This window comes from Rhopalosiphum maidis, chromosome 2 (genome assembly GCF_003676215.2).
Source record: "Rhopalosiphum maidis isolate BTI-1 chromosome 2, ASM367621v3, whole genome shotgun sequence".
In the NCBI taxonomy this organism is placed as follows: Eukaryota; Metazoa; Arthropoda; class Insecta; order Hemiptera; family Aphididae; genus Rhopalosiphum; species Rhopalosiphum maidis.
The window spans coordinates 77,508,320-77,536,295 of NC_040878.1; the positions used below are offsets into that span (position 1 = coordinate 77,508,320).

General features: G+C 27.9%; 2 protein-coding genes across 12 annotated transcripts; one reads left to right on the plus strand and one right to left on the minus strand.

The window, feature by feature from the left end:
- Positions 1 to 815: 815 nt before the first annotated feature.
- LOC113551616 (breast cancer anti-estrogen resistance protein 1) lies at positions 816 to 7,173 on the minus strand. Its single transcript, XM_026953965.1, has 9 exons — positions 6,722 to 7,173; positions 5,793 to 5,936; positions 5,583 to 5,726; positions 5,403 to 5,499; positions 4,980 to 5,302; positions 4,644 to 4,917; positions 4,368 to 4,588; positions 2,897 to 3,061; positions 816 to 2,771 (listed from the first exon to the last, which is right to left on the minus strand). Exons 1-9 carry the CDS (start codon positions 6,764 to 6,766, stop codon positions 2,391 to 2,393), a joined length of 1,794 nt encoding a protein of 597 aa, XP_026809766.1. The 5' UTR covers positions 6,767 to 7,173; the 3' UTR covers positions 816 to 2,390.
- A 230-nt stretch (positions 7,174 to 7,403) lies between these two features.
- On the plus strand, positions 7,404 to 27,689 carry LOC113551756. 11 transcript variants are annotated; one of them, XM_026954217.1, is made up of 12 exons: positions 17,330 to 17,814; positions 17,909 to 18,096; positions 20,446 to 20,875; positions 20,968 to 21,131; positions 21,666 to 21,951; positions 22,509 to 22,631; positions 24,615 to 25,105; positions 25,162 to 25,377; positions 25,462 to 25,533; positions 25,615 to 25,793; positions 25,871 to 25,951; positions 27,509 to 27,689. In XM_026954217.1, exons 5-11 carry the CDS (start codon positions 21,748 to 21,750, stop codon positions 25,942 to 25,944), a joined length of 1,359 nt encoding a protein of 452 aa, XP_026810018.1. In that variant the 5' UTR covers positions 17,330 to 17,814; positions 17,909 to 18,096; positions 20,446 to 20,875; positions 20,968 to 21,131; positions 21,666 to 21,747; the 3' UTR covers positions 25,945 to 25,951; positions 27,509 to 27,689. The 11 variants fall into 11 exon arrangements, with proteins under 11 accessions (XP_026810015.1, XP_026810021.1, XP_026810018.1 ...); XM_026954214.1 differs by lacking the exons at positions 17,330 to 17,814; positions 17,909 to 18,096 and adding exons at positions 7,404 to 7,557; positions 8,256 to 8,355 and having other exon boundaries at positions 20,446 to 21,131; XM_026954210.1 differs by having other exon boundaries at positions 20,446 to 21,131.
- The last annotated feature ends 287 nt before the right edge of the window (positions 27,690 to 27,976 follow it).

Consider the following 27,976-nt stretch of genomic DNA (forward strand, 5'->3'; position numbering starts at 1 on the left):
ATTTAACTCTATTTACTTCTTAAGATCTAATTTAAATAACCTACTTATCATATTATAAACTATCTAATATAAAAAGATAAAGTTCTTAAATTATAATAACATGTTAAACTAAATTCATATAATTTTAACTTAGATAATTATTAATAAACACAGTAAATCCAAAAGTTATAAAATATTGCACAACCTTGTTACAATAAATAAATACTCTATTGTTCATAAGAACACCATATAAGTTGTACACTATACTAATTAGTATAATAATTATACATAATTTATCAAAACACACCATTTATTTACCATTTATGGATAAAATTAAAATATGTCAACCTTTGAATGAATAAAATAATTATCAACAGTAAGTTATAGCAATTATAATATATGCTACATAAATTGGAAGTTTTTTAAACTTTTATTTGAACATAAGGGGTTTGATAATTACCAATTAAATACAATAAAAATATTAATTAAAATTTAAAATAAAATGAGATTCATTAAAAATAAATTACTTTTATCAAATATTGTACAAATGTTTGAAATAAAAAATATTTATGCACAAAAACATGTAGGAACAAATCAAAATCACAGAATAAAATATAAATCTTTATAAAAATAATAAATATACCATAGTTAAAATAAATTATAAATAGACTAGATTTTCAAATGAATAGAACTAATTTGAAAAAATCAAATTCATAGCTACCTCGTTTCACTTGTTTTATTATAAAAAAAAAAAAAAATAATAAAATAAATGAATAACTACTTTAAGAAAAAATATTCTTAAGTCTACCTATAAAATTTTTAAATCATTACGCGTTCAAAAATCTACAAATATAAAAACCACGAGGACCAAACTATAAAATTATATTTACAATTTTTAGTTTTATAGAAATTAAATATACTTAATACCTATTAGTAAATAAGTCAAATTTTTAACAATAACTACGGTAAATTGTTTAGAGTAGTGAAATAGACATTTGAATTGAATGTAATATATTTTCTCCATACTTAAAACAATTTATTGTAGTTATGTTTAATTATGAATAAACTGAAAATACTATAATATGCAAATTTTACTTTTAAAGAATATTTAATAAGATAATATGAACAATTAAATTTTGGATTATTTGCTGGCGTTAGTAAGCTAGTAAAAACTCATCCATGTGCCATACTCGTGGATTAGACTATAATTGTTTTATTATGTTGCATTGCATACAATTATTTGTCAGTAACAACATTCACAGATTAAATTACCTAGCAACACAATACAACAGGCAGTGGACATACATTTAATTACTTTTTATTAAAATTTATTTTTGTATTTCAACATCAAAAATTATTTGAGCAGACTGTTTAAAATGGCCATATTAATTAACATAACTTTTCTTTAATTTAAACATAAACTTATAGACAAATAATTTAAAAATAAAAAGTATACTATATGTTAAAAAGTTTTATTTCTATGAATTATTGTCAATTTATAATTTAAGTAATTTCAATATTCAGAATATCTGCCATTGAATTAAAAAAAAAAATACTGTCTATGTTAAGTATAGGTTATGCATAACATTTATAATTTTATTTTAAATTTATTATAGGGTATGGTACCCTAGGTTTTTGGAACATGAGTTTCCGTAAATGAGGCATGGCTTCTTTGCTAAGAACTTTAAGCACCATTTAGTGACTGCAGCCACTACATCATGTTATATTTTAACAACTATTCTTACTAAAAAAACAATATCTTAATTCCAATCAATTTTAACTATTTTTAATATTGCTTGATATATAAAAGTAAATTGTTTATCAAGTATATAAGTAAGCTGTTCTTAATAAATGTTAAGGAATTTGATACAATATTATATGCAGGAGAAGGGATCAACGAGGATTTTTTTTATGTAAAACATCTATCAGTTGAAAAAAAGTATAGGTTACCTTTATCCAATTATATCTGTCATGATTGTTCTTTGGAGTGATTAACTAATAACTATTCAAGTAATTAGTACAACTGTAGAAATTGTTTTGATCAGAAATGATGCATAGTTATTATAAGATATCTAAAATCTAAAATATATTGTGTTCATATTATCATTGCATACTATTTTACACAGATATTAATAGTTCATAAACTCCAAATTGAGTGATTCTTTTATTGCAAATAATTGTTATTTTATTTTATTTTTTTTTTTTAATGGATTATTAATTAATTAAAAAGAAATTATTTAGTAGAAATTAAGAACTTCACATAACATTTAATTTATTAATATTACAGTCACCTAATACTCATACCATTTTCATTGTTAGTTAAAATGAAGTATAATAGTTGACGATTTTCTATAAATTTCAGTACAAAACACTGAGTTAGGGATCAAACAGAATTCGAACATACAAACGATTCATTTTGTTTTTAAGACAGATACTTTCAGATCATTCACTACATGTGAGATTTCTACAACGCAATCTACCATTTCTTGAACAGCAGTTACACTGGGAAATAACTGTGTGGCTACTTTAGATTTTTGAACTACTGCCGAAATACCTGCAGACAAAGCTTTTGTACACTGTTCCACATGATTCTTTACAGTTGATTCTTGAACATTTCGACATATTGTATCACCAACAACAACTAATTGATGTGCAATTAATATTATATACTTTACTTTCATAATAAATACTGGCGGTGGGCGATTTTCTTTAACAATTTGTAAAAAATTGTTAATGTGACTAGTTAACAAATCAGTTTGACTGTCAATTTGATGACTGTAATAATTATATATCTAAAACAAAATTTAATTTTTGAATATTTTGAAAACTAATAGATAAACATTTTTAACTCTTTACAACTTAAAAATATTACATAAGTGTATATCAGCATAAAAATAAAGATATTTCTATAACTTACATTTTTATCTTTAGTAGAAATTTCAGAAGAAGAATTGTCATTTTTAATGGAAGCACTACTTATATTAGGCTTTTTGCCATTCTCATCACATATGTATTCATAATCGTCATCTTCTTCATCATTATCAGAAATTATTTTTTTTTTAAACAACAAAGTTGAATTACCCTAATAAAAATTAAATTAAAATACATTTTTTTTAACTCTATTAATAATAATGAATAAACATGAAAAAAAAATATTTTACACAGTGAAATGTATAGGCTGTAGTTGTAATGAAAGTTGTGCTTTAATAATAAATAAAATTTGAAGTTAAAAAATAACCAACCTTTAGTAGGTCATGTTAGGTAAGTTATTATCCCACAAATTTTAAATTAGGTTTTACTATTATTTTGGGTGATGCAAGAATAATGGGATTTTATCTAGCTTTTCTTTATATGTCATTATAAGGTGAAAATAAAAAAAGTGGTTAAGTTTAAGTTAAGTTGGTACCAGTCTGCTGTATATTAGTTAATTACTGTAATAGATTTGGTTAAATTAGAACTTAATGATTGATTAATGGTCATTAAATATAAAAAATGATTCTGAATGAAGACACCGAAAGACTTTTGGTGATCACTAAGTATATAGAGAAGTTTTTTGATATAACTATTCAAAATAATTTATTATTTAGATTTTCCAGTTCTAATATGAATCAATTATGATATGTATTAAATTTGTTATTGACATTTAAAGAAAAAAGTTAAAATTCCAAATTTCTATCAATAGCTTAAAAAAAAGATTCAAATTATTTTCAACATTTTACAATGTTTAGAAAATTATTATAAACATTTTAAGTACCTATCAGTGATAATATGTTTTTAAGTTGTACCAAAATTAAATTAAATTGATTTTGTCAAAAATTGGTACAAAACATTTTTTAATTTTATGGTATGTTTTTTTGGTCATATTGAAAAGTATTATGAATTTTTTATTTTACTTTTCCCAAAAGTATCAACTAGGTTCAATTTTATATTAGAAACCATTCTCAAAGTTGAAAATCAAAAAAATATTAATACCTAAAAATTGATGAAAGATGAAACAGAAAAAATATATTCATATTCTAAAATCAATATATTCATTGGTTTGCTTAGAATCTAGAAAAGGAAAATTTGCTTAAATTAAAATTAAAATTACTTATTTATTTAAATTTAAAATGAATACATTAAGAAGAAGAAAATGTATCGTATTTAATCAAGGATAATTTTTACTTAGCGCTACAGAAAAGGTACTCTGAACCTGCACGACCTACTTACGTTTTATTGAAACTATGCATTAATTTACTGTAATATTCAATATTAAATTTAATTTTTTGTGTTCAATTTTAACTATAAGATGGAAGAAACATTCATTTTAAATTATATACTATGATGATACATCAACTAGTGTATTGTAGAATAATATACATTTATTACAATACAAATATTAATATTACCTTAATAAATGATGTGACCTGACGAATGTCATCAGTTAATAATTTGGCACATGAAATTAGCTTATCCAGAGCATCTTCAGAATATTCACATTCATTGTTTAAATCTCTGTATAATACTCGTGGTTTCCAATCAAGACAATCCAAAGCATTTGTGGAATAACATATCATTTTATCAGTTTTAATTAAATCAAATACTAATGGATGAAGCTTAGTTGAAATCCCTAAAAAAAAATGATAATTGTATTATGACTATTAACATTCTAGTAATAAATATACCTTTATCACAAGCATTAATTGCATTTCCTAGACATCCTTCTGAAAATTCAATAAATTGGCGTAAACTATTTTTAAGTCGTAAAGATATAATTTTTATATCGACCAGATTAGCTTCCAAGTTTTTTTGATTTCTCCAATTGGGTCCAGCATAATTTAATAGCTGAGTGGTATTAGAAGACACTTCTGATGTTAATTTATCTAAGCAATCCAATGCACAGTTTAAATCTATGGATAATTCTTTGGGTTGTAAATTATTTGATGGAACATCGTAATCCTATTTTCAAATAATTTTTTTTTATTAAAAACAATTAAAATATTTTTACTTGGTGTTTATACCTGGCTACTAATAGTTAAATTCTGTAACTCAGATGGTAAAGAAACTAATGTTCGGTTTCTAGGAACATCATAATCTAGTCCAATACTACTAGACCGATTAGATTCACTTCCACTTGTACTACTACAAATTCCACCAGTTGATAATGAGCTGATTGAACTACTAGGAGTTACTTGTATATTCAGTGGTCTTGGTACATCATAGCTTTCTTTTAAAACAAGAGGATGTTGGTTTGGAAGAGGGTCATAGCTATCACTGCAGCATCCACTACTGCTACCAATACTGAGTGGTCGTTTTGCAAAATCGTTTGTTAGCCGGTCTAATGCTAATCAATAAAAATGTTGAGTTATTTTGTAACTTTTACTGTTGAAAAATATGGTAGTGTAATAATTATGGCTAAAATATTATACCAATAATTTACTTACTATGATTGGTAGGTGGAATATTATATCCATTAGAATCAATAGTTTTTTGAGGAGTATCATATGTAAGGAGATCACCTAATGTCTGCTGTGATGTCACCTGTTAAAAGAATTACATAAATTTATATAAAGTAAAATAATAATAAAGATAAACGGTTATAAACTGTAAAATCTCTTATTTACTGTATTCAGGTTTCCATGCCAACTTTGATGCTTGCTTTCATGAATGAAATGATTTTTATCTTGGATACAATTTGATATAATTTGAGGTTCAGTGACTTCATAAACACCTGGTATTAGTCTTAAGCGATTTCCAGGACATATCCCCTAGAAAAATATAAAATTATAGAATACATACATATCAAAATGGTAAATTATATAAAAAAAAAATACTTGACGGCCTCTTAATGAACATAACCACCATCCCTCAAGACCAGCTGTATTTTGTTCTAATACTGTTAATATATCATCTTTTCTAAATGCTAATTCATCAGGTGCTTCAGCAATGTTATCATACATGGCTCTAGCAATACAGTTCTAAAAATAAAAATATTTATTATAAATTTAAACAAAACAATTTTACAAGTTTGAACTATTTAAAATAAACAAAAGTATTTAGAACTACATTAACTTAAATATTCAAATAAATTTAATAATAAACCAATTGAATATATATACCTACAATATTTTTATAAGCAAAAATTAAAAAATTTGTTATGTCTCCAAATACATGAAAACTGACCAAACAATTTTATAAATGTTCATAAATATTATCTATATTTATAATAGTAATAATAGTAAATAATATGTATCAATAATAATTATAAATTTAGAAATCTATAATTAAAAGTATTATCCCTATTTCCTTTTGAAAAAATATTGTAATATTTTTATTTTTTGTTATAACTTATTTTTAATGGAAAATGGTATCTTCTCTTATGAAGAGTTGATTTCTAAATTTCTATATATGTACTGGATGATTCTTCTATCTAAAAAAAACTCATTATTTCAAAATCTATTTGTTTTTAAAAATATTTTTCTAACACAATTTCCAGTCTAAATAAAAAACAATTAAAAAAAATTATATTTTTATTGTTACATTTTTCACACCAAAAATAATTAATACGATTTGGATAAATTGCTGAGACATACAGGATGATTATTTAATCAAAAAATACGTAGTATTTAAAATTCTATTAACATTTTAAATATTTTTTATCATTAAATTTATTATTTTTTTTACATGAAAAAATAGAACGGTATAACTTATGTTGGGTAGTAGTTAAACTAACGCCAATGTGAAATGGAATGTAGGTACTCACAGTGTAACCATTATTTGTCGAACCGTTTTGATGTAACTGTAGCATTTTGAAAGTTTAAAGGTAACAACAATATCCTTCATAGAAGATGCGTCGTTTTCATCATAATATTCGTGTTCGATTGAACAGACAGACTTAACAAATAACGACGTCTAATTATATGCCATACGTTGTCCATAATATTATGTTTTGTACGATTGTTTATAGTTTTTGACGACAAATTATCTAGGACTTTGCCAGAGTTGCAAATAATCGTGCAAATGGACATTTTTTTCGTCATCTGTCCGTGACTCATACCGTAACGACGACGCATGAGTCACGCGGAAAGTAGTCGACTTGCCGGCCGATGTTGTACAATGTTCATGGTGCCCCACGTCTGGTCCGGGACTCTGGAAGTTGGGAGATGGACGACGGGCGGTCGTCGTAACTTGTTAGTTGTTATTGTTGTCGTTGGGTTCGGGGATCGCCGAATGACAATTTGATAACGTTACTATCAGCCCCGGTTTTGAGGAATTTTGATTTTGGACGACGGCGCCGCGGCTATCGGGTTGGCACCACTGAACTCCGTCGGACAGCGACAGCGGCGTGCGCCTGACGGGGCTACCTATGCCGTCGCCACTAAGGCAGTACGGTTACCGTAACCGGTTACATACCTATATATATTTGTAGTATTTGATCCGAGGCGTCGAGGTATATGACACCTATATAGTTACCCGTTGAAAATAGTACTTTTTTAGTTTTTTAGTTTCTTCCGAATTCCGATTTTCGATCGCGCCAAATGCATTCAGACATTCCAGTACGATCATAAATATAGAAATTCTATGCGAATAGTTACTCAGGTACAATAATTTAATAATATAAAATAGTTATCAATTATTTATTTATTATTATCGGTTGAAATGAAATCGATTAAACTACGAACTAAAATATAGTATACAACATAATATAGGTAGTTTATAATTATAATATATTTTAGTTCGTGGATCAAACTGTGATTCCGTTAATGAACAATTGTTATTAAGTATCTATAAGTATACAAATAAATTTATAATATTTTAATTCATCAACTAGACCCGGCTCGTTAAAAACCAACCGATACCCGATATATTATGTCCATTGCGTATTTTTCGGTATTTTCCGTATCCATTTCTAGAAGAAAGATCGATCAAAAATGATTTTTTTTTTTTATTATTATTATTAAAAATAAGATGTTTCTAGCCTTGGCTATCTGCATCTATTGATATTTACAATTTTACATTTTTGGTTATTTGAACATGATTAATATTTAAGATAAGTAATTAAGTAAAGATTATTGTAATAAGTTAAATTAATTTTAGATTCTTAACGGAGTGATGAGTGTATTTTTTTATATTTTATTTTACGTATCTACCTATCATTGTATTAGGTGTTCAGTACCTTGATTTTATGTAATAGCAGTTGACCACGAACAAAATTATAATATAATCCATTTGTTTACTTTTAAATTCGTATGTACCGATTTTTAGCTATCGTTAATAATTTATTTTATGGGATATAGGTTGTCCCTTTGTATTCAAGTGATATTTGTATACGAAACATAATTGCCTGTTGCTTATGATAACATTTCAAACGGATTTCACACGGGAACAACGCGAAATGTAAGTGATCATTTTCATAATAATATTTAATAGACCATTTAAAAAATTTTAAATTGACAAGATAATAATGTATGTTTTAATAAATTGTCCACGGCTTTTATCTATTATTATTAAGTATTTTAAGTTACAATTTAAAGGTATCTATGGTCGAAATATATAAGTATATATATTATAACCGTTATCGGAATTATTTTAAGTACTAAAAGTTGTCCGATATGTATACTACCTAGGTATTAATAATATTAGGTATCATAAACGTAATAAGTTATTACTAATAAGTAATAACTAATAATTATTAATATTAATTAGGTATTTAGGTATGTTCAATGTAGGCAATGTAGCGCGGTATGATTACACGGTAGTATTTTCATTTGGTGTATAATATTGTTTACCTAAACTATAAATTGTCCACATATGACTATGAGTATAATATGACGCATTGACGTATACCTACTTAATAGTATCCCCATGATAGATAATAATGTTGTATAATAAGCTTATCTCTCTCGTTGATTATTATACAATTAAATATACCTAATAGAATCACAGACTTCAATATGATATTATATTCTGTCTGTGGATAGAAGTGTGATAACTTGTCTAAAATACGAATTATCTATCGAAGTTTCTTGCTTCATAAAATTGCAAAAAGTTAAACCACTTTATTTGTATAATAATATATATCACATGAAGCATCGTAAAAACTTATTTATTTTAATTTTGTGTTTTATTTAATACAATTATTTAGATAAAAATAAATTATTAAGAACACACATAATAAATTAAAAATTTGACAAGTATAGATTAAAATATATTATGTTATTTAAACATTAAATGTATGAGTTTGATTATCTATAATATACATTTATTTATTTAATATTATGTCCAAAACAGTAGAACTATTATATATAAATAATATGTGATAATAGATTAATATTATAATTTATAAACTACCGACTTATCTCGGAATAGTTGAAATAATGTGCAGTGCTTTAGAAATATCCTATGATAAATTTATTATCGCTGTCCATCATATTTGTTTACATAGCAAATTTATTTTTCACAGGCCCAACCGCCCAACACTGCTGCGGTAACATCTGAGTCTGTATTAGAATTAATTGGTCTAATTTAAGTATATAATTGTAATATGAGATGTAGCATTGAGATTTTTCTATACATTGATTTTTGTTTTTACTATGAAATAAAATATATGTAAAATATTATATTATATTTTAAATAAACATTAAGTATTTGAAATATCTGAACTCTGAACATACATATATTTTTGATATCTATTTCGGATTTAAAGTGAGATACCTTTTATCATTATCGACTTTACCTATAGGCTATAAAATAAATTACATATTACTTTAATATTCATATTATTTATATTATAATTTATAAAAAATATTTTACATGTACAGTGTGATTCGCCACACAGCATCATATTTTAACTACTGTATTCTGATCTGGTGAGTTTTACAACTTGCCTTTTACTTTTCAGTGCTTCATAAAATCTAATAACTATCTTTTCATCTATTATTTCGATGTATCAACATGTAGGTATTTATTCAAATATTAATAACTATTTATAGGTATAACTTTTTTTTATCCGTGTTATCAAAATAACCCTCAAATCAACAAAAAATATGTTATTTAATATAAAAATCTATTCTATTTAACCAATATTAAGGTTTGGTACAGTGGTGTGCTCAGCTTTTTTATAAGGGGGAGGGGTATTCATTTTTGACTCGTCACAGATCCTAAATTCTTTTTCGTGTAGATAATAAATTATTACAAAAAAAATCCAAAGGGGGGATATGATACCCTGATCCCCCTCGTGAGCACGCTACTGAGTTGGTAGCGGGGCTATCGAAAGATATCAAAGACTAAACATTCTTCAGAGAACGCGGATCATTTGAAAAATAGCCACGTAAAAATCGGTTTACAAAAATATAAAATCGATTTAATGTTGGATGTAGTCATGTAGTTTTTTAATGACACTACCTAAATGATATAAAAATCTATAGAAATGTAAAGCTAGTAAAAATCTTATGGAATATAAATTTAACATGTTGCATGTATAGGTGTACCATATATATTAAATATACTTAGTATATTAAACAATGGGTGTACACTGTAGATACACTGCGCATATGATGGACGAAGAAAATATCGATCATTAGCGTATTGACCAATGTCGCTTTATACTATATACTAAATATTATAGAGTAATAATTAGTATTTTAGTATATATTATACTTACTAGACACTAGTAATAGTAATAATGCGTACTTTATTTTTAACCTTTTAACCTTTATGTCTTAGGGTTTTACGTTCGTCAGCTCTTTTTAGTTTGGTTTGGTTAGGTTAGAATATATTCTATCGTCATTGACTATATAATTATATTAAAAGATACGAACATGGATACTTATTATATATGGTGTAATCACAATTACTTGAATCAATATCTTAATGAGCGTCGGATGTTAAAAGTTAAATATTTTATATAATATTCATTAATCATTATTTTGTAAGTAAAAACGATTTTAATACGGGCTTGAGTCCGGAATGCCCACGACGTGTATTAACTATTAAGCGCCCATAATCAAAGCAGCCGTGTATATAATTTAGTGATGATAGGGTCGATAGGAAAATAAGAAATCAAAATATTTCCTTACAAACCTTAGTTACTATTAATAAAATATTTGTTTATCTTATATAATGATTGTTATTGATTGCTGATAATCTATTTCAATTTGTCTATCATTGTAATTGTTTCAAAAGGGTGAAGTCTTTTAGATGACCCAATGTTGAGACCAGGTTAAATAAATTTCATATTTAATAACTACAAAAAATAGGTATGTACAGTTACATCTTCAATTGAATACATAATTTAGTCTGTAGTGTTTACAATGTACTATACATAATGTACTACTATATTGGCACTAGTGGCAGCGTGTACATTCATATGGCAGGTGGGGGCAGCACTGAGATTTCAGGGGTAAACATTTTAAAAACATCGTTTCTTCAATGTCTTTTGGATTTTGGTTACGACACTATAATTATCGTTTTAATTTAATTTAAACTAATATTGTTCACTATAAACTACTTAATCTTTGCCAAGAACAGATGAAGCTATATAGTTATTTATAAGTTAGGTATAATAATACGTCACATCATATGTCTATTTTTATCTACTTTTTGTATAAAATACAACTTTGATACTATTCAGTAGTATTATTGAATTTACTTCATATTTTATAATACTATTATTGTTTATTGAATACTCAGAGTACTATATGAATTTGATTAGTTTGAACGTTCTTAATTATTTTTAATGTAATAAGTAGTTAAATTTAAATTAATAAAATATTCAAGACTAACACTGAATGTTATTATCAGAAATAAGTAATTACTAATTGGTATATGTTACCCGTCTTATGATTTTATTGCAATTTAATTTTTTTTTAGTTTTTATAAATCTTTAACAATTAGCAAATTATCTACATAATAACTGATTTATATTATTTTTCCTACATTCGATATAAAAGTAGTTCCGTGTATTATTTTTGTGGACGAAATAGATAATATTAACAATGAACTAAAATAATATATCACTTCTAAATAATTAATGAGGTTTTGGCAAGGCGTAATTTTTATTTTTAATTGTCTTATATTCTACATTAATAGACAACGTCAACAGTCACGTGACTCTATTGTAAAATATGACAAATACATATTTTAATAAAGTTTACTATACAAGTTATTACGATTTAAATATATTATATGACTACTTTTTTTATACAAGAGTATTACCCTACAATGTTTTATTGTAGATTCTATGACACAAAGTAGTATAAAAAACGTAAAAACTTTTTTTTTAAATTTTTCAGACATTATTGTATACTTAAACTAGTTATACTATAAAAATTAACAAGTATAAAATACGGTGCTATATAAGTGTATCTCGATTACGTCGGTATACCTTGATATATGAACTAATTTTATCGAAAAGGGCAATATTCGCCTATTTGCGTTGGTATATTTTCATACGTGATTACTATTTACTATTTACTTCAAGTAATACTACTCTCTAAACTTTCATGATACCTTTTAGAACAATTTTAATTTTTTGTAAAAATTAGTCGAGTAATATTTGAGTGTTTATAATAGCTATACAATTATATGTGTTTTATGAGTTCATGACATTCATTTATACATATATATTATGTATAGATTTTAAAAGACATTTATTTTTGTAACTTATGGCAACCTTATTTATAAGCAAAAACAAATTTCGTTTTTCACTAGCCAAAACAACATATATTTGTGAGCCACCCTGTAGTAAGTTATAGGAATTTTAAAACGAAGCTATAATCTCCTCGAATCTTGAGGTATATGTGTGTGTAAAATTTAATATCATGATTTGGTTCACTATTTCACTAACTTCCTATATTTATTTTTTTTATATTGGTATATAAAAGGAGATTTATGTAATATACATCATATTTGTATATGTGTATAAGTATTAGCAAACGGTGTAGGTAATTACTAACTATTATGCCATTAAGCTATTAAATGCGGTACTAATTATTGTCCTTATACCGATAAATAATAAGTATTCAATTTAAATAATGATTGGTCATTTACCTATCCCATTTATAAATTTAAAAATCCTAACAAACATTATTTATAGTTTTTACTTACATGGTCAAATACTCAAATAATCTTGTATCAAAAGTATTTTCATGTACCATTTATAAACATTATACATTATAATTATATTTTATTAAAATAAATTAAATAATAATTCAACTTTAAGTACATATAATCAGTCGTATACGCATATAATACGGCATATTATAAAGGCAACTTCGTTAAATTAAAAAAGAATTATGTGTATACCTAAATATTTTAATTTATAACTATTTTATTTATTAATCGTTATTGTATAACTCTTCGTGTGACGTGTATATCTATTGGTTATTTAGTACTTCAATACTTTTAAATTGTGAATTATTTCGATTTATATATAGATATCTGGTACAAATAATTTTTGTCTTAATCTATGTAAATAGATAAATTGTCGTATTATGTATTTATCCACCATTTATTGTATTTAATATAGGTAATAGGTATTATAAATGTTACTGATGTCAGGAATAAATTATCTTATATAGTACAGGATCATAGCTAAATCGTGAATATGGAATTGAGTCTCATAAATACTTTTGAATTGTCGAAATTGAGTCTAATAAATATTTTTTGGTTCTTTGGTGTAGTAGTCTTCAAAAAAATGTGTTTTCTTGTTTACTTATTATTTATAATAAAAAATTTAATGTGCTAAAAATCACAGCTTTTTATATAATTACTCATTTTTGTTTAATATAAGCACTTGTTTTATAATACTTCATTATTGTGATAATTGAACTTTTCTATGTTTACATTATTAGAAAATAACTTAAGAAAACAACAAAATACGTATTCATGAAGTATTTTGCACAACTGTAGTCTGTAATAATTTTGAACCTCACCATCAAGTTGAATAAACCTTATCGTTGCGTATATAGATATCACATGCTAATATGCTATGCGTTTGCATCCGAATGCATGTTAACTCACGGAGGGGTCTATCCGAATTGCATTCAGATTCCGTGTATCCACAAGTTTATTTATCATGCACTTATTATTGTTTATTAAAATTGTAATATTTCATGCTGGAAATGTTAAAATACCACCAAATTTTAAAATATTATTATTTAATTGAAACATACCTTGCATTGTTGAAAAAAGTCAGTATCGAGTAAAGTTATCAATATTATTATCGTAATCACTGATCAAAACACTAAGTCATGTATGTGATCAAAAAATTGGTCGGAAGAGTCTTGTCTATTAAATTAAAAACGTGATAAGTAAAAGAAATTTTTCTCCCCAAATGTTTTTTAAAATATTTTCAAGAAGGAGAAAAGAATTAAAAATTACAATTAATAGAATGAATTCCAGGCATTGTTCCTATAGGAAAGCGTTCCATAACAACACTGATTATATAAGCGCAAATTGGGGTGGTCTTTTGACACTCCTTACAACATAAAAATTAGTAACCGCAAAATTCCAAACAATGCACAAAATTATGGATCACAATCGCTTGAATAAAACGCGACACTGTATATTGTATAACTTGGCCTCGCACTAAATCAACAGGTGATATAAGTACGCGAACTGTAGCCGTCAGGTGTTGTAGTGGTGCGGAACCACGAATTTTCGTCCATCGCGCAGTCCTGATCTCTCGGCGAATTTACTATAGATTTGTAATGTTATTTTAGATACGAATAACATATAAGGGATAAGACGTCTTCATAAATAGTTTAAAACTTTAATAGTGAATACCAATATTAGCAATTATCATTGGTCATCTCCATTTTTCTTAAGTATACTCTTTAACTCTAATAAATTTTACTGGCTTATTTGTCAGTTAATAGTTATTACTTATTAATTATTATCAAATTATAGTTTTGTATATTATTTTGTCATATTTCCATGAGTGATAATCAATGAGTAAGACCTTTAGTCAGTGGTATTATCTCCATTCTTCAATCGTTATAATAATATCAGATTATATATTATATTATTATATAATTTATACTGGATAAGAATACTATCAGTGCTCGTATCCAAACTAATAATTATTGTTTATTATCACTGTATTTATGTTTTTGAGATTGATAAAGTTTTATTTGATTTTTGTGTACAAATCTAAAAAATGTATTTTCTAAAATAAAAATTATTAAATTAATTAAATTTTTGAATAACAGTCATCCATAATATATTTGCCCGGAGATAAAACAGGGATAATGAAAAAACAAAAAATTCTGGTGGTATTAGTTTTTATGTATAATATCATTAACATTATGTTTATGTACTCAATATAAATATTAAATTATTACAAACCTTTTAACATCATAATCCTACTGTTTTAGACACTTACATTTATATTTTACTCAAACCCAAATTTATAAATATTCGTGCTTTTTTATGTAATATATATAGGTAATTTAATTTAATACATATTTTAAATTTAGATTTCTTTATTCTCTGGATTCCCTTGAGTATCGTACTATCGTGAATGTTAATATTGTTTAAAAAGTAGGTCACGAGAGATGCGGGCAAATTAGTAGTATTAATTAATTGAATGAACTATATACATTAGTACATTACTGTCATTACTACATTAGACTAAATTATTTATGTATAAAATATAAAGCTAAAACACCATGATTCAATTTTAAAAACAAACAATAAAAAATTAAACAAATGTGATATTATTCATATCACATTTGCCTATTATTTATTGACCGAATCTGAAAACAGCTATACTGAAAATTTAATGTAATAAATACATTTTTATTTTTTGCACCCAATCAAAATATATATCAATAGACGAATATAAATAAATATTAATATTAATTAATTTCTATGAATAATTAACCATTGTCATTTTTCAATCCGCATATGCTAAAAATTAATTGTAAATTTATATTTACCTCAACACATTAAAACGTCAAAACCTTGTAATCTAGAGGTACATTATTACAAATATTTTATACGATTAAATGGATCAACCATTTTTTAAAACTTACTTTAGAAAGCAATATTATATACAATTCGTATACTTTAATTCCTTCCGAATAGCATTATTTCGGAACAATAATTATAATATCATACTTATACTTACAACTTGATTTGTAATATACATATAAAGTGTAAAACAGGTATATACTTGGCATTTGTCAATAACCGTTACGATATCACAACTAAATACTATATATTATTATATTATTGTATTTTTGTACGATTGCGTGTTGAGTGGATTAATCACAAAATGTACTATAACTATTATTGTTATTGGAGAAAACAAAAAGGCGGAATTAAGACGCGATGTGACGTCACATTTGTCCCAACAAACCCGGTTATCGCGTAACACAATTCCGTTTGTACATCTGGTCTCGTTGGTCAGCGCTATTCGGACGACCTCAGAGACAACGTAACAACGGCTGCGTGTACTTGGACTTACCGATGGGGCGGGCGGGGTGAGCGTCGGTGTTACTGGTACTATAGCCAATGTTTTTGTTTGTTGTTCAACAATTTCAATTATGCGTATACTGCCTCCTACCTCTTTCAAGACTGACCGTCGTGGCATTACGATTTTTGAAAAAAACTCCAATCCGACGACGATCGGATGAAACGGTGTAGGTATCCCATGATACCCGGAAATGCATACGTGCACCGTGCACGCCAGACAAAATAAATAGTTGCGCGCCGATACAACGGGCTGTCCACCCGTTCTATACCCGTATCGGTCACCGAAACGACTTGTTCGCCGCCCGGAGTAGCCGGGTAGGCATGAAAAAAAAATTAAACCGTCCATTCTATTGCCACAGTTAATATTAAAATATTACTAAGACGACCGACGAAATATTATTTTTAAATATCTTTAATATGGGACACGCGCCGCGCTGGAGGGCATCGCTCCGTATCGATTGTCGTCCGCGTCGCGCCGCTTAGACTTCGGAAAGCGTTCGGGTACGCGTCGTACGTGCCGTAGTAGTCGTAGTACCTACGTATACACCACGTACGACGCAGCGAACACCGTATATTACACGGTAGTACGTATCGCGGCTACACACGCACGCACGCGTTTCTTGGGCAGCTACAGCAGCTGCTGCGGCAGGTACGTCGCGGCGCGACGCGTGTGAATTGCCGCGAAACCGACGACGCCGCGTACGTCGTCCCCCTGCTTCGCGGCCCTTACCAAGTTACCCGCGCGGTCGTTGGCGACGGAGGGGGGGGAGAGAGAGCGTTCTGCGTGCCGCCGCCACCCATTGGCACCGAACAGCTGATGACAGCCGTGACGTCACGACGGAGCCGGACGCTGCGAGAGACGATCGGTTATCCACAATCCACTTATCCCCCACATGCTCACGCGGGTCACACGCGTCGCGGTACCCGAGTAGCAACACGGCCGGGCCGGCAGTCCGGCACACACCGACACCGACCGTCGCCTTCGCCGTTACCTCCGCCGCCGTTATCCGTGCCCGTCTATTATTGTAGTGGTGTTGTCGAGGAGTGCCGACGACGATTCCGCGTCCGCGTCGTCAGCTGTGTTTGTCTGCCGCGGCTGTCGACCCTCGCCGACGGTATTATTATTACGACAATAATTTCTATAGCCATCGTCGTACACATGATATTATTGCCTGGTAAACGTATTATTACACTATAGAAGTGTCGCCCGCTCGTCTTCGGTTCGTCTCGAATTCTAGTGGTCTGCGGTTATTCAACACCTATTATATTAGTTAATAAACGGTCGTGTGAGCACAAAGTGAGTTTTCGTATTTACCGCAGCGGCCGAGTTTTGAATTCTCGTTCACTGATCGGATCGACGACAACGATATTATCATCGTGAGTTACCTATATAGATAACACTGTTATTATTATTGTTATTGTTGTTATTGTTGTCGTTGTTTTGTATGGTGTGCGGGAGCTACACCCACAGTTGTAAACCTGTACGCGCTTTTGAATACCTAACTGTCATTGCCGGCCGGAAAACCGCGGGATTCACGTAGTGTCTACCGCACTTTGTTGGTCCAGAATTACTCACATCGCCCCGTCCCCGCGTGCCCGGTGCTAACCGCCGACGGCACGAATAATCGAAGCTTTAAGGACGTCGGCATGCGCCCAGTGGTAAGTGGGTCAGGATCGCGGTTATGATATAAGTAATGGTGCAATATGTTCCACTTTTTCTTTCCCTCCACCCACTCCACACGTCGCTCAGCACGACCGCTGTCGTCGCCAGTCGAGACTCAAACCTTTTCTCAAAATACAGATATTAATTTCTTGTATTAATAGCTTATACTTCTCTCGCACCCGATGGCCTATATTTTTCTCGTCACGCACAGTCCGTCAACAAAATTGTCGTTTCGATTTTTCTTCGATACGCATTACTGCATTAGTGCATTACAGCATTACGCACCCGTAAAGACAGCGGCCGGTCAGAGTCCCACATAACACCCGATAGCGGATAGGGCCAACTAACCCGCGTTGTTCCCATATTATATTATAGTAACACAGATAAATTTAATAATTATTATTATATGTCTCGCGTTAATTACTCATGTCGCACACGCACGTACGTGTGTAATTGTGTATACACATTTTACATATATATTTATATGCCTAGTTCAGGGCCGTCCGACTTGTAATCTTGTACTTGACATTTATCAAACAATTTTCGTGTAAAAACGTAATCGTTCTACTGGCGACCGTGCGCGCGCGCGCGTGAGTGTGTGTCTGTGTGTGTGTTCGTATGCGCGTGTGTACGCTCGCGACAATATGAGAGATCGCGGTTGCGCTTGCGCGCCGCGTTCGGTGAGCGTGTGCGGTTGGTGGTTCGCGTGACAGTGTGTGTGTATGTATGTACGCGCGCGCGCGCCAACGAATGAGCCAAACGATACGTCTGCACCGTTCCACTTCTGTTCGCCGCCAGTTTATGTGCGACGACGACGTGCCTCCGCCGCCGCTGTTGCTGTAGCCGCCGTTAAACTGATTTTCGTTTTTTCGATTTCGGTTTTTTTCTCGCTCTCCGCGACCACCCGTTCTCCAGGAACCAGGATTTTTCCCGCAGTCGACGACTACAGCTGCTCGCCGCCTACTCCTAACGTTATTTACAATAATAATATTTTAACCAAAAGCATTGGAACGGTAAGCGAACTCCTCGACTCGGCTAACAACATTTCGAGGTATCCTGTACCCATAAACAATTTAAAAAAAGGATTATTATTATCATAATTGTTATTTATAATATTATATAAATCTTTTCTCGTTTTCCGCGTTCCGGAAGACCGTTATGTAGTGTATTGTTATGTAGTACTTTATGTATTATAATATATATATATATATATTTATGTATATGTGTGTGTGTGTGTGTGTGTGTGTGTGTCGGCGCGTGCTTACCCCACAGTTGTATCGTCCCGTCAGCGTGTACCGTTTCGCCGACACGATATATACACACCTACATTGTATATTTTGTAATATCGTGTCATTAAGTGCAACATGGTCAATCGAGCTGTGTAGTGTGTGCTTACTATTTATCTAGTGAACTTCTCGATCTTTCAAGTTTCAAGTTTATAGACAAAATCTGAGCGTTCAAGGTTGACATTCTCACGGACGCGCACTCTATCCCGATGCATTGCGCGCTAATAATAATACCGCCGCGGCAGTTGTTAATATTATATTGTTTGTTAACAATATTATAAATTCTATTATATTATATATTATCGAATTTCATCGTTCTGACTATCTACCTATATTATATACCGTCGTCGTGGTGTTTATTATAGTACTTAACTACTTAGGTACATAATATTAATGCCTACTTTCAGGTGCTGCTTGTCGTTTTCGACAATATTAATTGATAGCCTATTTATAGTTCCGTAATAATCATTAGTGTCGGAGGATAGGCACATGTTCTATGAATATTTGATCGTCGCCTAATCGTTCGTGTTTTGACGCCTCCTGCTGCTGTTGCTTCTGCTCATTTTTGAAACAACTTGTTGTGGGGGGGTATTTGGTTGAGATCGTCACTCCTGGTCGATACAATTAACTATTCGAGACCCGGGTAGGTACACACGTATACAAAGTATAATATTGTTACTTATAAATAATATGTACGAAAACGAAACTAATTAAAATAATGAGAAAGTTATCGTTGCCCGAAGGTAAACACCTCTCTCCCCTTCTATTAGTAAAATTTCGGCACATGGAATTGCAACTTGTGAGTTATCGACTAGGCATCTATATATATATATATATGTGTGTGTGTATATATATATATATGTGTGTGTGTGTGTGTATATATATATATATATATATATATATATATATATATATTTATACCTATTATTCGAATTTAACAAGTTTTTGTACACGTTGTTTTAAAATGATACATATGACACTCGGGTTACGATTTTTTTCTTTTTTTACAAGTTTACGTCGACATTTTTACCTATATCGCCTGTGTATCCTTATTTTCAGAACCGAACAGAAAATCTGGATTGGATATGATGATGGAAAAAAATAAAAATATATTTATATATATTGGGTTCTTTACTTGGCTAAGTAAACATAGGCTTTTCGCAAACTTATTAGTGTAAGAGTGAAATTTGCTGATTGTGTCATTAACTCTTGAACTTGAAATACAATTTACAAAATATCTCAGCAATCATATAATGACGCCAGAAATTCAACTGAAAATAATGTGGTCTGATAATTTTTTTATTTGATTTCAAGGATTTCCAAACAAAAACTGTTATATTTAATATATATATACATATATATATGTATTTATAATGTTCAATTAAATCTATTTTTTTTAATTTCCAGGAAGCAGAAGCTTTTATTTTTGTGATTAAAATTTCATATTGGTTTCGACTTCCATGGTGGTGGTGGGAATTTGATGTTTTCAGTTTGTTTCTACTTTCAATTATCTATGTTTCATCTCTTTTAATTAATCTTCTTTTTTTTAAAGATGGTTATAACTTACACATTTACTTGTAGAAATGAAACTTAGCTGATATTATTCTAAGAGCGGGTACCTAATGATGGACGTAATCTATGATGAACAAGGAAATTTCGATCATCAGATTTTTGTCACCTACAAATCGCATATAACTTAAATATGATTATTCAAGATATCTTTTGCTGATAAATTTGAAAATTAGGTAAGATTAACAGTACCACTGCACGAGGATGTTAAATACTGCATTTTCAACAGAATACATTTTATTACCATGTATGAGACTTGAATTTTGTTTATCTATATTAAGTGATATAATGTGGAATTTTAAATGTATTGAAAACTGTTAGTAAGTATGTAGAGTTCATTTTGTTAATATTTAACAAACCTAATAAATTTGTTGGAAAATTTCAAAGATTACTATTACTGTTGAAATGTGTATAGCATAAATACTGTACTCTTCATGATAACTTTTAACATTTAAAAAAGTAATTTAATACTCTAAATCTAAAATATATGTGTATTATAATTAGTAAATATTTATATCAAATCCTATATCTGGATGTTCAATGTGTGTTGATTTTAAGGTTGAAGTAGGTTATAATTTTACTAATTTTAGATTTTCGTAATATTATTGAAACAGTCTTGTTTGTTTTTGAAATTTATACAAAATTATGTGTTTAAAAAATAGTAACTTCAAAAACTTTTTGAAACTTATCCTTTTGTGTTAATGTTTCAGATTGGATTATGATAAAGCGTTAATATTGCTTTTCAAATTGATTTAGTAGCTAAATAATATTTAATATTATCTGTTATCTACCATGAGCGTTAATGTTGGTCTTGAAGACTCTTATCAAAATAGTCACAATGGTGCTTTTCAATCTTGTAGACCCATTAAAGCTCTGATGATGTATGTACAACGTAGAAATTCAATAATGGGGACTGAAACATGTGACAACAATATTAGGATGCCCTCAAATAGTTGGTCTGATAGTACATCGCAAAATATACATCTCAAATTAACAGTAAGGAAATTTAATAAACATTGTAGATCAATATATTTTCTTTGCTTTAATACTTGTTTACCAAATCTGAGAAACTAAGGTGGCCTATTAGATAATTTAGTTTTATTTCATACGATAAATTTGTAATTATGATATAATTTTTTCTTTAAAATATGGCTATAATGTATTCAGAACCTATAGTCTATACCTAAATAAGTGATAAGTAACTATCTTCGTTAAAGTCAAATATTAGTCATAATAAATTGTTTTTTAATTATTCTTTGTGCAAAATAGACCAAATCTAAATTTTTTAAAGAAAAATATGCAATGCGTTTTTTCTTGATTATAACTAAACTCTTTATAAACCAACAATTATTATTATAATATCTGCTACATTGTTATAATACATTTATCATTTAATTCAATATTTATTGAAATTATTTATTTAAACATTTATATTATTTACTGAATTTAATGAAGTTTAATTTTAAGGAATTTATTTTCCAAAATTTAGAAATGTTTTATTATGTATTGTTATTGTATTATATCCTATTGTTTGTTTGTTTTATACATTCTAGTGTCAAGAAACATATCTTAAGGATACAACTACATGGTCAGATATGCAATACGAAGCGGAAGATACAGTTAGTGAAACAAAATATTATTACCCAAAAAAGAGGTTTTTGGAAAAAGCTGAAATGGTAAGATTAAAATGTTTTTATTTATACTACACTTGTTCTATAAATAATTATGAGTTAATAATTTAATGAATCATGTACCTAGTTATAAATTTAATTATTTTATACAAAATTCATTAGAATTCATTTATCGAGATCAGTGTTTCTCAATTTTGTATTATGGCGACACTATTAAAATTTTTCATACTTTGTGACACATTAAAAAAAAAAAATAAGAATAATACCTATTAATTTTTGTAAATATAGTGTCAACAAGGTTCGTACATTTAATATTAGTACTTCCCGCAACACGTTTGAACTTACCCGGCGACACACCGGTTAAGAAACACTGATCTAGATCTTTAAATTCTTTTAAATCTAATTTTAATCTTTATTTTTACTATTATCAAATGTATGTATTTGGTTTATCAAAGAAATTCAAAAACTAATAATGGTATTAAAGTTGTAAGTGTCCAAAACATGCAGGATACCCTGTGTCATTCCTCTTAATTCATCTAAACTTTAAAATAGGTACCTAATATATTTGATTAAAAAAAACTCATTCAAAATTTAATTTTTATCCAACAAAGTACTTAGGAAAATATGGAATAAGAAAATATTAATAGTTTCTTAGAAAAATAGTCACTCTGTAGTCTGCTATATATAATGTATCACATTATGATGCATTAGTATATAATCATACCATTAAGCGTAATTTAAATTTAATTAAATATTGATACTTTAATTATTAGGTACCTAGTTATTAATTTAAATTAATTAGAAAATATTCTTACCATTTTTTTATTATTATTATTATTATTAATATGAATACCTACACTTATGACTAATTATGGGTCTTATGCTTTTAATCAATTCATAATATTATTATAGTAAACAATAGTTAAAGTTGTGACACAATTATTATAAAATACAATGTAAATAAAATTATATTAAATTTGGTGTTATTATTTTCTATGATTTAATAGAAGTCTTTTGTTGTTAGTTTAATCTAACCACACTAATACAAAAATTAATTGTTATCTATTATAATTATAATATATTTATTTCACATTTACATAGTTATTAGTTAGTATTTAAATTTATTGATTTGCTATAATTTTAAATGTGATGATTTTATTTTAATAAATAATTTTAATGTATTTTTTAACCTTAAAATTTGTTAGGTAATAGGTATAAATCAAGATAGTATCTTTACTTTTGTGGGTATACTGCATAGGCTTTTAATATATTGAAACTATAGTCTATACATCTATAGTTTATGATTATAAAATTAGAATAGTGGGTTACATACAGGAACGGATTCAGGGGGGCCTAGGGGCCCAGACATGTTTTTTCTCAAATTTTTTTATAATTCTACAGATCTTAATTTTTAAATTATGAATAAAGTACCTATAAAATATTGTTGCCCCCCTCCCAGATCTTTGCTCTGGATCCGTGCCTGGTTACATATAGTTTAAATAAGATAAAATATTATTTTTTAATAATTATTTTGATTTTATATGAATGTAACTTATAGATATTTTAATTTATAATACTTACCAATAAATTAAATTTAATAATACATGTTAAATCATATTGTTGTTTTAGTAGAATGTTACTATTATTTTATTTATTATTAACTTACATTTTTTTACCATTTTCAGAAAGTGGAAATTTTTTTAAAAAACTTATCATTCAACCACTAAAATATTTCTCAAAATACCTTTTATTTTAGTTGGGTGTGAAATAAAAACGTAGTATTGATTTCAAGGTTGGGATAGTGGAATTTACATAACCCCACCACTTAAAATTAATATGTCTATAATAAGTGACAACCTGTATTAATAAAAATAAGTTAAAGTGCCCCATAGTATGAATTTCATTATTATATGTACATTATATTATTAAAAAAATAATATATAATATTATGGTCCGACCTCATGTCGAGGCATAGGAATATGTTATTTTTTATTTTGTATTTAAAAATAATATTTTTTAACATTAAAGGAAGCGGATCAAATTGATACGGCAGAAAGAAATTTATCTATCCGAAATCAATCTCCAACTAATCATTTAGGAGTATCTACTAAGTGTTTAAAAGAGACTATTCTGCAATGTCGTAATGCTTTCAAGGATGATCCCAAAAAGCCTAATACTGAAGCATCCGAGTTCCTACAGCGTACTTTTGGTGATGTTACCAAGAATAATAATATAGACACTGAGGAAAATATGAATCTCTGTGTTCAAACTGCTCAAAATCAAAAGACTGAACCATATTATCGGTCTGGGTACAAAAAATTCACTTTAAGACGTAATGAAGAAGACTCAAATGACTCAAACGTTATAGAAACTCCTACAGTGGTTGAACAGTTACCAGTTAACTTAAGTGAACAAATTGAAGTAAATGAACCTAGAGGAAGAATAAATAGGGCTTGTAAAGGAGTACGTTACCAACAATTCATGAACGATACATTATCAAAACGTCAAAATAAAAAAATGTAATTACTGAAAAATCTATTAATAATTGTAGAAATTAATTAATTCCATTTTTTAGGGGACCAAAAAAGTTAGTAAGCACTGGTGATACTGTTACAAAACGTCGCAAGGGTAAGAAAAATAACGTAAAAGAAGAAAATAATCAAGCTCCTGACATAAATTCATTACCAATTCAATCTCGTCGTGAAACAAGAAATAGTGCCAAAGTAGCTGCACTACGCAAACTAAAAGAAAACACTGACGAAATAATTGAAGATAATAAAAGGAAATTGATGTATGTTCCTTATTAGTTTTTTTACAATATAGTACCTTGTACTCATTTTATAATGTATTTAACGTGTCAATTTTTTTGTTTTAGTTCTGATGATATAATTAAAGAACTAGATTCTACCTCAATTATGGTAGTTCCTAAAAAACGTTTCCGAACAAAGTATATATATATATATATTATTAAATAATTTGCTTATTTGATTTAATGTCAATATTTTTATTTTATCTATTATAATTTTAGTGAAAATGACAATAAATATGAAACTGCTGAGGAACAAAAAAGACTGCCATCACCAATATCTTCAGAAACTAGTTCCAGTAGATTGTCAAGTCCAGAATCCAGCACTAGTAGTACCTCTGCACATGTTCACTATAAAAAGCGTGTATCGCGAACATTTGCTGAAAGTCAAAGTAATACAAGTTAGTATAATATAAGATATATTTTTATTTTTTTATAAATGTATTTTATTGATTTTTATAATTTAATATTTATACAGATTCAACTTCGTCTGACTCCAATGTCAACTTACAAACTTTGGCAGATGTTGCCTTGCGAGGTATTCCATTTTGATTATCGAGTGAGTAAATTATACTTTTTTTTCTACAAAAATTTAATTTTATTTACTATCTTAACTTTTTTTTTTTAATTTTTTTTTCTAATGATTTACCTTTTTAAATCAGTTTGTAATAACTTATAAGAATATAGTTAATATTTTTTAAATCTGATAAATGTTTTACAAAATTATTTTTTTTTAATGATTCATTTTTATATCATTCCAAAATTCTATAATTTCTAAAATATTGGAAAGTGTTTTTTAAATTAATTTCAAGGGATTGTGTCTTGTTTTTATATTTTTAAATAAAAAAAATCAGTTTAAAGCTATTAAAAAACATTTATAAATGCTGATATAGTAGTTCAGTGGACTTGAATTTGTTTTCAATGCAATAATAAATAAAAAAACGTAGTTCAATTAAACAGTGCACTATCTTTAATATTTTTAACAATTTTTTGTAGTTTCCAATTTTCTTACACCTAAGAAACCAAATATAAATTTAAAAAATATCTTTCTAAAAATTTGATGTTTAATAGTGGGTGCTTTGTTTTTTTCTTAGTTACAAATTTACAATTATTGCAATGAATACAAATCAAGAGTATATCACACTTCCATGTACTATTCTCATCTTACATGTTTGATAATAAATTTAGGCTAAGTTTAAAATCAATATTGTTTTACAAGCTTTAAAATTAGAACAAATTAATAATGATCTAACTTAAAAGTAAGAATATAATCTATGTTCCATATTTATTTGTATGTACAGCAAAACTTTTGAATATCACACTTTTGGTCATCAGAATGTCCATTATTTAGAGAAGATACATTTTTGAAATTCTTAATGGATAAATGTGTAAAAGAAAAATTAAATTATAATAAATATTTTTAGTGATATAGTAATTTTAATACTTTAACAATACATATTTAAATAAATATAAAAAAAAAGTAATGCATACATACATAAATAAAATTCAGTTTGATATGGAAAAAATTAGTTGAACAAATTTGTAATCATTATATTAGTGTTACGTTTTGTTATTATTTTTAAATTAATATTGAAATAAGTGTCCACTATTTGAAAAGTCTGCTATTCAGATGTATTTCACATTGAAAAATAATGAAAAGGTTCTCATTTCCAAAAATCCGTCTGCCATTGAGAGGTATCCTTTTGCGACAATTTCCCTGTATTTCAATTGTATAGTAATTTATGAGAGTAAAATATTGCAATTTAAAAATCATGTAACTTGCTTAAAAATTAAAATAACATTTAAAAATTAATCTATAATTACATAATATTATAATATTCTTACCTTTAAGTTTGAAATTAGGGGTCAATTGACTCTAATATAAAACTAAGAACACAAAATGTTGGGTTCTGTTGGACACAACAGTATTATTATGTATTGTACATTAGTTAAACAGACATAACACTGAAAATGTGTGACATCCTCTTCACAAATTCAAATTGTGTTTTTAGTTGTATATTGCATTATATAACAAATAGTTATTTCAACTGGCCAAATCATTTTAAAATATTTGTTATACCATATTTATTAATATATATGTATATTTGATTTTCAGTTAACAATTATTACCAGAACTAAAAAATTACATACCTGAAAGTGGTTCAGTTGAAGATTGATATTCTCACTGGCCATCATTTTTAAATAAAAACACTACCAATTATTTGTTAAACAAATTTTAGATAAATTGATTTGCAATTAGAAATTTGTATGATTTAATTCTATTGTAATTTGTTGGACAAAAAAACGGGCCAAAATATATATTTTAAGTCCATTTATATTACACTTAACAATTTTAGTACAATTTTCTTGTTTCTCTTAATAAGTTATATTTTTATTTGTTTTTTCTTAACTATTTTTTTTTAACCATTGCCTACCTAAATAATAATTTTATATATTGCTCAAAAATATGATTGTGTATAAAAACAAAGCAACTGTTAAAATTGTATGTGTTATATTTCAAATGTTATTATGCTCAAAGTTTTAGTTAATTCATTTATTCTTTTTACTATTAAATAGTATGTAA

Excerpts from the sequence above, each read along its gene's own strand:
- LOC113551616 (XM_026953965.1), bottom strand. The coding sequence starts at position 6,766 with ATGCTACAGTTACATCAAAACGGTTCGACAAATAATGGTTACACT. Across the intron at positions 5,937-6,721 it reads CGACAAATAATGGTTACACT|AACTGTATTGCTAGAGCCAT; the intron begins GTGAGTACCTAC and ends TTTTATTTTTAG. Across the intron at positions 5,727-5,792 it reads GTTCATTAAGAGGCCGTCAA|GGGATATGTCCTGGAAATCG; the intron begins GTATTTTTTTTT and ends ATATTTTTCTAG.
- LOC113551756 (XM_026954209.1), top strand. The coding sequence starts at position 18,823 with ATGTATGTACGCGCGCGCGCGCCAACGAATGAGCCAAACGATACGTCT. Across the intron at positions 25,378-25,461 it reads GATAATAAAAGGAAATTGAT|TTCTGATGATATAATTAAAG; the intron begins GTATGTTCCTTA and ends TTTTTGTTTTAG. Across the intron at positions 25,794-25,870 it reads TGAAAGTCAAAGTAATACAA|ATTCAACTTCGTCTGACTCC; the intron begins GTTAGTATAATA and ends ATATTTATACAG.